The following is an 11804-nucleotide window of genomic DNA, read 5'->3' as shown; positions in this document are numbered from 1 at the left end:
TTGGCCTGTCTTCTTTCTCTCTCTGTGTCTCTCTCTCTCACACACACACACACACACACGTACATACAGTGTTGTTAGCCTCTGTTTGTGAGAGGAGATGAAAAGGTCTTTTGTGGCTGGGAGGTCAGCCCCATTGACGAGTAGACGTGTGAGTAGAGTCCGAGCGGGGCTTTCCCACAGTCTGTACCGCGCGCACGACTTTGTGTGCTCGGTCAACAGGCAAAGTGTGCCTCTGATCAACAGGCGCCACTTTTATTGCGGGCCAATAAAGTGCAGTTGGACACATGGAAGCTCGGCTTCTCCAGATTTTTTTTTTTTGTGGCTCAAGTTGAAGAGGGGCTTGAAATTTAACTGTTTTAATAACCTGTTTTGAAACTGCAAATCTAAACTATTATGATGCAACGACAATCTACAAATCGCATCTATTTTCTAATGCGCCATTCATCCTACCATTTATTTTCGATAGCACTTGTCTTAATTAAGGTCAGAAGCAGGGAACAGACTGGGCTGGTCACCAGCCAGTCGCAATGCTTCATTCATATCACATCAATTATCCAGGCAGTATACCCTTCCCTGGAGGCCTCCTTTATGCATGCAATCCAGTCTTTAATTGTTCCTGGACTCACACTGGGATCTTCTGCCTGGGAATGGCAGAAGAGATAAGAGCAGTAGGCTGATAAGAGGATGACAGCCTATCATTCTTCCTCTAATTTAGATTCTTTATCTCTGGTAGTCAGCCCTGCATCTACTCTACCCACCTTGGAGTGTTATTGATGTGTCTCCCATTTTTACACTAGGCCATCCCCCTTGTGCTCTCACACGGGTATGCTATGCTAATCAGGCCCACCACCAAGGTACAAGCGCATCCAGAAGAAAGACAAATATGGTTCCTTGCTCCTCGACTTGTCGCAGTACGACTGGATCTCAGAGAGGACGTCAACGTACAGTTACAGCATGCTGCATCCTCATGCCAAAATTGAATAAATTCATTTTTCCCCTCTGAAATCTACACACAACACCCCATAATGACAACAAAAGTGTTTTATTTGTTATGTCAGCCATTTTGGTGTAGACTGCGTGCAGTCCACATTTTGGGATTTTGAAGCTGGACAGATGGGCCAGGTAATTTGTAGAGGTGGCCAGTCAATCTCAGAGCCCGTATGGACAATTTTTAATTGAACCTAACACGCTTGTTTTGGAGCTGTAGAGGAGGAGTACTCAGAGAAAGCACAGGGAGAAAACAAAGTCCACATAGGTGTGCTGGAGCCAAGGTTTGCACTCAGGATATATCGACTGTGAGGCAGACGTCCCGACCACTATACCACCATCTGCAACTACTACTTTGCCAGAATTTTAGTAAACACAACTCGTCCAAAACAATACAAGCTACGGCCATATTTTTGGTCAAGTTATCAACATAAATGAGGGGGCAGTAGCTCATCTGAAAGGACGCAGTTATAAAGAGCACAGACGAGAGGTAGTTTTACTTTCAGTTTTACTTGCAAAGCCAAATTCAAATACCATATTAGTTGTACGCGTTTGGCGTATCATTTCAGAGCAAAATACCCTGTTCAAGTTACCTCCACAGAGCCTCGCAAATCAAGGCTCGCTGCTGGAGTGTGATGCTCATGGGCGGAAGTAACTTGCAAGTGAGAAGTTTTGAGAATTGTTTGTATGAGAAGAATGTAAGAAAGATGCCTGTAAGGCTGAGTCAGTTCTATTTTAAAGAAGAATCGTATTCATGGATCAAAAAAAGCTATATAGTAATATACTGTACATATTTATGCGTGTGTGTGTGTTTGTTGTGTTGTATTTTTTTCTAGAGCTTTTCTAAGATATTTTTTCCATAGGTCACATTGTGTTATCTGTACTGTACAAACAGATGAAAAAAAATTGTGAACTTCTGTTGAAAATGTGAAAAAAAAAATGTACATAACACCTTTACAGAGTCATAAAGGCAGAGCAATATGTTTTTTTTTTGCAATGATTGTATCATTTTTATTGTTAATTGTCATACAAAATAGGTTTTAAGAGCATACATGTCATAGCAAAAACAGGAACACATTCACACGCACGACCATAGACGTCACATCACTCAGCATTATACAATTTGGCATAGTTCATCCAACGATAAGAGAGAAATATTCTCAATATGGGCTGTCAGCACGACGCATGGCAGAGATACACTGTTACAATCGAGCAAGATATCAAACTCCACTGGAGTAAACGGGTCAACAAAACCATCATCACGCAAAACCAGAGAAAAAAAGGTTGAATGGTGAATCACAGTCAAAGCAAAGGTTTGAGAGCTGTGGCTTTGATGTCTCCATCAATATGATGAGACGCTGAGGAAGGAGCAGGGCTGGAAATAGTACTTCCTACTAAGTGAGGAGGGGTCCGAGTCTTTTACCAGGGCCTCCACACCGCGCCGCCGTTGCTCTCGTGCAGCCTGGTGCCTCTGTTGTTGGGCGAACACATCGGAGAGGAGGCGCGGTCCCTCTGGACCATCTCAGCCCGCAGTGAGGCCCCCGAACTGCCGGGGCCCGCCGAGAGGAAGTGCAGCGAGTCCCTCCAGCAGTGAGAGTAGTCCCGACCGTAGTCGCCGCCACTCGTACCGGCGGCGGGCTGCAGCTGCTGCCTCAGGAAGCTGACGGTCATCTCCAGGATGTCGGCCTTCTCCAGCTTGGAGTTGGGCTCTTGCTTGTGGAACTCTTTCTCCAGGATGAGCTTTAGCTGCTCGATGCAGCTGTTGATGCGATCCCGGCGCATTTTCTCCACGGCGGGCTTTCTCAACTGAAGGGAAGAGAGGGAACGTGGAGGTCAGCACAACATCACTTTTGTCTTGGGCCACACTGTAATCATGGTTGACCTCAGAGGGCCATCAGGACTCAAGGTGTCAAACACTAGAGCAAAATAAAATCCTAGATGTCTAGTTCAGGTGTCTTGCTAAATTACACATTTTCTTCACTTTTAAAAGGCTTTGGTAACAGACTGCTTTCAATGTCATCACAAGGTTATTAAAATTTAAGACAAAATTACATTTGGGTTCAGATTTCAGCAAGAAACATGAATTAGGCGCACATGGTTTGCTTTAGCGGGCCGCATAAAATGATGTGGCTGCCCCAAGACTCTATGACAGCCTGTAGGTACGTCTGCTATTCAGTGACATGTTTGAGAAAAACTCTGCTCCAAGACTTACTTTGATGTTGTCCCTCTCGGAGATCCCGGGGTGTTGCATGAAGGAGAAGTTGGAGGAGCAAGGTGCCATGTCTGTGCAGGTATAGAGGAGAAGCTTCTTCTCTGGCAGTAGTGTTAGCTCTGGTGTCTGTGCATGGGTTGCTCCTCTTTTTATAGGTTCACATTAGCATAACAAAGGCATGTGGCTCAGGCCGGGCTGGGGTTCCCACACTCTGACCACTGGGACTCTCAACACAACAATAGAAGAGGCATCAATAACCCAGAGGTCATGTATCTGTGCCGGGCATGTTTCCCAAGATAAGCAATGATTGATAAAGCAGGGCACAGTAACTCACCACTGCGCACATTTATGGTGAAAATACAATATTGAAGAGTTCAAAATTAGAGGGAGTGACATGTGGCCGCGGCTTCAAAGAGGGCTTTGCTGCAATTTCAAGACCAAATGCCACGGCACTAAAACACTATAAAGTGCAAGTGTGTCACACAAACAGGAACAGTGGACATATAAAATCTTCCTGGGGACAGGTGGCATACTCTGTATCTCTAAAAATGAACAGAAAGATGGCTGGCGTCCAGTTCAGGGTGTAGTTCGCCTTTTGCTCGAAGTCAGCTGGTATAGCGTCCCCGTTACCCTGTACATAACCGGTGTTGAAGATGACACATGACACAAACAGAAAGAAAGAAAGTCGTTAAAATGAAGGCACACATCTATCTATCTATCTATCTATCTATCTATCTATCTATCTATCTATCTATCTATCTATCTATCTATCTATCTATCTATCTATCTATCTATCTATCTATCTATCTGTCTATCTGTCTGTCTGTCTGTCTGTCTGTCTGTCTGTGTGTCCGTCTATCTAGCTAGCTAGCTGTCTAAATAAATATGTAGCCGCTAGCACATGAACGGGTAGATGTGCTGCATGTATAACTGTACACATATGCAGTAATGTTCAAAAGTCTTGGGCAATCATTACATTTCTTGTTTTAGCAATGCCATAACAAACAGTTAGGGCACTCAAAATCACCCACAATGCACTTGGAAAAGTATATAGAGATCCATGCATTGAGAGCGATGTAAAAAGGCAAAGGACCAGCACCTGTCTTCATCTTCTCAGCAATCGTCCAATTTTATAATTGGAGTGTGCCATTATGGTGGCTTAGCCTCACCAGGGTTGTGGTTGTCCTTGAGCCCATGCTAGCTGACATTAGACGAGAGGCGGGGTTATACACACTGCACTGGTTCCCCAACCAATCACAAGTATTTATCTTATTAAAATTTGTATTCTATAATTTACAATAAATTAACAAATTATCTCATAAATAATCTAAGAAAACGTTGAAGTAGGCTACATGTAAAATTATTTACGGAACTAATAGCTTGACATTATTAGATATGATATAATAAAGAACCGGGTGGCACGGTGGGCGACTAGTTAGCACGTCCGCCTCACCGTTCCGAGGACGTGGGTTCGATCCCGGCTCCGGCCTCCCTGTGTGGAGTTTGCATGTTCTCCCCGTGCCTGCGTGGGTTTTCTCCGGGTACTCCGGTTTCCTCCCACATTCCAAAAACATGCTTGGTAGGTTAATTGGACACTCTAAATTGCCCTTAGGTGTGATTGTGAGTGCAGATGTTTGTTTGTCTCTGTGTGCCCTGCGATTGGCTGGCAACCAATTCAGGGTGTACCCCACCTACTGCCCGAAGACAGCTGGGATAGGCTCCAGCCCACCCGTGACCCCTGTGAGGAGAAGCGGTATAAATAATGGATGGATGGATGGAATAAAAGTTAATCCACCTGTTTTTAGCCATCTCAGGGGACGGCCATTTTGTCACTTTTGTCGACTGAAAATGACATCACAGTTGCTCAGGGCTCAGGTAACGACCAATCACAGCGCACCTGTTTTCTGAAGCTGAGCCATGATTGATCCCCTTTAAAGCTATAAATAAATATACAATTGAAATAAATGCAGTTTAAATAACCAATTTTAGGGGGGAAACATTTGAATTAATGCAATAAACATGACATAAAATGTAAATGCTCAGTTAAAGAATGGAGCGGGCTTCTTGTGACCTGTCGGACATATTTTGCCCACCCCAGATTTAGATTAGTGTACAAGTACCTAATGTAGTGGCCAGTGACTGTGTTTGCATATTGTTGTTATGGAGGTTCTTGGATATGTAGTGTCTGGGCTATAAATTGATTGATAATAATATTTGCAGCACTAAAACACTAGCGGCACACTTTGGCCGCAAGCCATGTGGCTACAAGGGACATGTCAGATTAGTGTCAATTTAATGGCATTGTTAGGGCACCTCAGAGGGAGTAGCGCAGTGCTGGAGCAATGGAGTAGGCCCCCAGATGTGAGTATGACGTGAGTAGGCCTGCGCGCCCACTTTCCCACCAGTTCCCAACATCAGGCTCAATGAACTATAAAAGCCCCATGTCGCGCCTCCCTGCTCCATTGGGAATGTTAATTGATCTTTTGTGGTTGAAGGGAAAAAGCACACGCGTGCGCACACGCGTGCACACACACACCAGCGCACACCCACGCACACACACACGCACATGGACACGCACACAACTTCAGCACCATCTGGATCGAGTCAACTGTCTTCCCTGTGATGACCCCCAAACTATCTGTCTACCTGCCATCATCCATCCAACTCTCAATCCATCCATCCACCAATCTATTTTTCAATCATTAATACATCCATTTATCATCTATTATCATCCATCCATCTTTCCATCATCTGTCATCTATGTCTATGCATCAGTCGGTTGGTCTGTCTGTCTTTCTATCTCGATCCATCCATCGAGCTATCTGTCTGTCTTTCTATCTTAAATCCATACATCCCACTCTCTTTCCATCGCTCTGCCTGATCCATCCATCTACTTTTCTATCTTTCTAATATCCATCCATCCATCCATTATCCATCCATCCATCCAGCTATCTTTCTATCGTAAAACCATCCATCCACCTTTCCATAATTCTGTCATCTATCTATCTATCTATCTATCTATCTATCTATCTATCTATCTATCCATCTATCCATCTATCCATCTATCTATCTATCTATCTATCTATCTATCTATCTATCTATCTATCTATCTATCTATCTATCTATCTATCTATCTATCCATCTATCCATCTATCTATCTATCTATCTATCTATCTATCTATCTATCTATCTATCTATCTATCTATCTATCTATCTATCCATCTATCCATCTATCCATCTATCTATCTATCTATCTATCTATCTATCTATCTATCTATCTATCTATCTATCTATCTATCTATCTATCCATCTATCCATCTATCTATCTATCTATCTATCTATCTATCTATCTATCTATCTATCTATCTATCTATCTATCTATCTATCTATCCATCTATCTATCTATTCATCTATCTAGCTATCTACTTCAAGTTCTCAGCACATAAACATGTCTTTCTCCTCAGTGTGGCTTCCAGAGACACAGTAGCTTCATTATGTGTCGTCTTCTTTATGTCTTCCCTATTGCTTGGGCCTGCCGGAGGTCTCTTTTTTTTTTTTTGCCCACAAGTGTGTGTGAAGACGAGTTCCCCTCCCACTCGCAGAGCTTCGGAATTCCTGCCATAAAGTGCGGCTGGTCGGCGGCAGAGAGCGTCTTCCCGTCAAGTCGTCCCTCTGTGAGTGTGCTCTCTGCGGTTTCCCACAGTCCGCGGCCATTCAGCGGGGCCCCTGGGCAGGAACAATAGAAGTGTGTCTTGTTACACATCACATTAGCTACGGTGTTTGATCTCGTGTTGGAGGTGGGAGGTGGGCAGTGGGGATACGGGTGGGGGGGGGCGGCGGCTTGGGCCTGCGGGGCCATCTGGCTCGGCCAACTAGACCCTGAGAAAGTCCCAGGAAAGGAATACCACATTCCATACACAAGTTGTACCCACACACACACACGCACACACGTGCACGCAGACACACACACACAAATAGTTGTCAAAGACTTTAGAGGCACTTGACACATAATTCAAGCAAGAAACAGCACGCCCCAGACCTCCACAACACAAGGGGGACACAAGGGAGGGGGCGGCGGTCACCAAATGTGCACCAACCAGATGAAACTTGCATGAGAACATGAGCTTGTTGGCAGCGGACACCTGCAGTGAAATCAAGTATGTGGGTGCAACTCATTCACATTTGCATCATTTGGGAAGGGGGCTTTGTGTAGTAAAAATCCTTCTCATGTGCGCCACCACAATGATCAGCACTTGACTGCGTACTGAAAGCAGCTCACGTTCATTCAAGTTAATGATTAGCCCCTCTTGCTTTTTAGGAATAAGTTTCGACCCTCTCACTGCGTTCATTCGCTACCGGCGGCAATCGTGATCTTGAGTCAGTTCTCACAAACGGCTCGGATAGGCTGCGACCCACCTGGGACCCTGACAAGGACGAGCACTGTAGAAAGTGGATGGGTGGGTCAATTTGGCCCTCCACATTACAGGAGGGTGAACACAAAAATATTAATAAAAATGATGCTAAATAATATTATAATGGAGTGATTGGCAACCAGATTAGTGCGCCGTGAAGTGATCATCAGGTGCTCCATGGGAAATGATCCAATTTCACCTAGTCTGAAAATGATCAAATATGTATGACGAATAACATACCTATATAATTCATTGTAGCAGAATAATTGCTGTTAATTGTGTTCAACTAAACAAAACCAGATTCCACACTGAGTTTGTAAATTTGTGAGTAAATCGGGACCGATTGTCATTATTTCAGGATCTTTTGTGACATTTTTGTTATGGAATGTGCTGAGAGATTTTTATTGTCATGTAAAATACGTGCCCCATCTTATTAAATATTGGGAAGCATTCATATCATATACTGTATAATAGCATTACACAATAATTACACAGAGATCAGGCTTGATATATTTTCCAGTGTTCTCTTGAGCAAATTGCGCAACAAGTGCCTTACATTTTCTGGAAGAAACACATGAAGAATGTGTAGGATTTGCAAAACTTCATCTGAAGCTTTTTATTTATTTTCTTCTCAAGGAAGCAAACATCACTGAAAGTACAACACGACATCCATTTTGAACAATGCACGTGACACGGCCGGGGAAATGCGGTGTCAAACATACGGCTACACACAGTGACAGCAGTGCTCAATCCAAATCGGATTTACAGCGAGAGTGAATCCACAGGATGCATCGCAGGACGCTTAAGTGATACATGGTATCAACGACAAACAATTCTTGAATAAATCGGAACCCAACTTGGGTGCGATGTCACAGTCAATACACACGGTCACATGGTGACCACACACGAGGTTCAGTAAAACCCGAACCTCATCAAATCCTCCCAAAGGAATACTGGGGCGCGGCCTCACGGTGACCCGAACTACTCGACTTCACAGAGTCTTTCACTTGTCCTCCTTTGGCCGTCTACCAGGGCCTCCACAGGGCCGCGCCGGCTGAGCCGGCACCCTTGCCGGAGCCGAGGGGTGAGGCCGGGGGTGACGGGGTGCCTCTGTGGCTCCCGCTGGACGCCTGCAGGTCCTGGAAGTGTACCAGAAGCTGCCTCTGGGCCGGGCTCTGGACCTTGCAGTGGGACAGGAAGTTGACGGCCTGGTGAACGCAGTGTGCGTAGCCGTTAGAGGAGGAGGAAGAGGAGGAGGAGGAGGAGGGCCGCCGCTGCTGCTGCCAGCTCCTCAGGTAGCACACGGCCATCTCCAGGATGTCGGCCTTTTCCTGCTTGGAGTCGGGCTGCTGTCGGAGGAACTCGGGGCCCAGCAGGGATTTCAGCTGCTCGATGCTGGTGTTGATGCGGTCTCGCCGCAGCTTCTCCACCATGGGCTTTCTCAGCTGAAAAAAAAAAAAAAAAGAGAGCATAAATATTGAGTCCACTGGCATTGTTGAAAGTTTTGCAGCAACACGTGGTTCATTTCAAGACAGACGCCAGGTTTACCTTGTGAGCTGAAGTCTCCTTGCAGAAGTGGCTCGGTCCATAATCGGCGGGAGCCATGGTTGCAGGTCTGCTCGTTCTCCAAGCGGGAGCTGCCTTCCTCTGCGGATCCTCCCTGTATTTATACGCGCCAATCTCCATATGAATGTGTGGGTCTCGGGCTCAGCGGAGGTTCTCACACTCCCCGAGCCAATGGGAAGGCCGGGAAGGGCTCAGAAGAACGCAGGGCCGCCACATGCTCAATGAAGTGTTTATGGCCCCGGGGACAATGGAGCGTGTCTCCGGGGAGCAGGTGGAGGGATAGACTGGGAGAGAAAAGAGCCCGGGTGGGGCGCTGGAGGAGGACGTGGGGTGGGGAGGGGGGCTACTGACCCACCGCTTGTGTTGATATGGGAAAGTGGTGACCCTCCGAGGGAAGCACGCCGCACTCCCGTGATGTAATCACACACAAAGTGAATCTGACAGTGTGCGCACGTGGCGCATTAAAAAAAAAAAAAAAAATCTGCTTCTTATAGATAATTGGTATACAGTATGCTTTTTTCATTAAGTCCCCCCCCCCAAAAAAAATAGATCTTCGATTTACGAAGTGCAGTTATTAAGAAAACGACAACAAAAAAAACCAATCATTTTTCAAATAGGATCCTCAATTGTATGGTTGAGATCACTTGAAAGTAAAAAAAAAAAAAAAAGGGAGGTTCAGTTTTGATGACAAGTAACTTGACTTGAATTCGGCAGTTAAAGACTCAGGACTTGGATTGGTTATAAATAAATACAGGATGGATAAACAGGCCAAGAATAGAAATGTTTGGCCTTATCGGTCTTCTGAATCGAAATGATCCCTTTACAATGATGCAACACTGTAACCACGACTGCATTAATTAGGGCAGACCAGTGTGCCGAGGCACATTAGTGTGCTGTGAGAGATCATCAGGTGTGCCGCGGGAAAATGAACTAACGTCAATTATTTTGACTAAAAAAATATATATATTCTTATTAAAAAAAAAAAATGTTTTGTTAATTTCTTTATGCCAACCATGTATATTAACAGGCAAAACAATCAAATGTTCTTCCACCAGATGATAGAAAGTACATAATGACCTGTCCTATAGCCACTTCTTTTGAATGGTTTTGTTAAGTGGTGTTCCGTGAGATTTTTTTTCTGATGTGAAATATGTGCCTTGGCTCAATAAAGGCTGAGAATCACTGAATTAGGGGATTTCACAGCACAGGACTTGATTTGTTGCATATGTTTGACTTGATCCCTGTGATATGTACTATTAGAAAGAACATAAGCTACAGAACGAAGGGACAAAGATGACATCTTGAGTCTTAGATTAGCACTCTTGGCAATGTTAACTGACGGCAAAATCCTTTCATAAAACATAGCACTTATTTTGTTTTTTTCTTACTTTTACTAAAATGTTTAAATCTGTTTTACATTTGCAAACACCCATTTGTTAACAATAAGTGACCTACTTTTATTTACTTTTAACAATACCTCAAGGGGAAACTCAACGAAAGCGGATTGAAAGCGGAGCAGAAATGTATCATTTGTACAATTTCATTTGGGGGTAATTGCAGATTGAAATGTACAAACTACAGACAGACCGCATGGAGCAAATGTCCTGCTGTCTGTTTCCATTGGTCAGTGGACATCAACACCAAATTAGCGCGAGAACTGTGCACACTGACTTGAACGTGTCAGTGGGTCCCTTTGATGCCGTGCGTGCGTGCTTCACAGTAGACGTCACTGTGTAAACGCACACAAAGTGTCCACACACTCCCAGCACAAGTTCACACATCCGACGCACTCCTGCCTGCACCGCTGTTCCCACGGTCTGACACACTTCTGCACTATAGCTCACATCCACACTTTTCCGCTATACTGCTTGTCTCTTTCATGTATTTGTGTCCACGAGGATAAGCGCTGCACATAATGGATGGATGTAAATTAGTCTGTCTGTGTTGTTAGCATACTGGCTCTGCTCCTTGAATGTGCGCTATATGTCATCGGTACAGTGGAGGTCTGCAGACGTGGGTCGATTAGCGGAGGCCAGAGTACAAAGCAAACATGATGAAGCAGCATTTAGCTGTTATGCAGCAGACAAATGGAATTGGCTGCCAATAGTCGTGTGTAAATGTAAATGCGTTTCAATCCAGGTTAAAAATGATGCTCCCCCCCCCATGCCTTTTCATGAAGGTCTTTTAAACATTTTAAAATCCATTTTACAGTATGGTCTACTGCTAATTTTAGAAACTTACTTTTATTTTGTTCCTTTATTTTTAAAGTCTTCTGTTAAAGCGTTTACATGTGTTCAACGTATGTTCTTTGAGTAAATTTGATAAGCGACTTTTGTTTTCTCTGCATCGCTTCTGACTATCATTAGTTGCGTTTTGTAAATGCTTTAGCTCGTTGCGCCTTTGCTTGTGTGAAGCACATTGAGTTGCCATGCATGTCAATTATTTTGACCCCCCCCCCAAAAAAATCTAATTGAAATAAACGTTTTGTTCATTTATTTTTTCCAACCACGTATAGTAACGGGCAAAACAATCAAATATTCTTCCACAAGGTACATAATGACCCTGTATAGACACTTTTTGTGAATCGTTTTGCTAAGTGGTGTGCTGCGAGATTTTTTTCGATGTGA

General features: G+C 44.3%; 2 protein-coding genes across 2 annotated transcripts; both read right to left on the bottom strand.

Moving 5' to 3' along the window:
- Nucleotides 1–2040: 2040 nt before the first annotated feature.
- Nucleotides 2041–3416, bottom strand: her12 (hairy-related 12). Its single transcript, XM_086043860.1, has 2 exons — nt 3200–3416; nt 2041–2793 (listed from the first exon to the last, which is right to left on the bottom strand). Exons 1-2 carry the CDS (start codon nt 3266–3268, stop codon nt 2407–2409), a joined length of 456 nt encoding a protein of 151 aa, XP_085899986.1. The 5' UTR covers nt 3269–3416; the 3' UTR covers nt 2041–2406.
- Nucleotides 3417–8197: 4781 nt separating this feature from the next.
- On the bottom strand, nt 8198–9271 carry LOC147152773 (transcription factor HES-5-like). Its single transcript, XM_086043004.1, has 2 exons — nt 9160–9271; nt 8198–9056 (listed from the first exon to the last, which is right to left on the bottom strand). The coding sequence occupies exons 1-2, from the start codon at nt 9214–9216 to the stop codon at nt 8637–8639; spliced, it is 477 nt and encodes a 158-aa protein (XP_085899130.1). The 5' UTR covers nt 9217–9271; the 3' UTR covers nt 8198–8636.
- Nucleotides 9272–11804: the final 2533 nt, after the last annotated feature.

Source organism: Filicampus tigris, chromosome 1 (assembly GCF_054856515.1).
Source record: "Filicampus tigris isolate MCC_2025a chromosome 1, RoL_Ftig_1.0, whole genome shotgun sequence".
Classification (NCBI taxonomy): Eukaryota; Metazoa; Chordata; class Actinopteri; order Syngnathiformes; family Syngnathidae; genus Filicampus; species Filicampus tigris.
The sequence above is the reverse complement of the archived record's forward strand: the minus strand, read 5'-3'. Positions and strand labels throughout refer to the sequence as shown.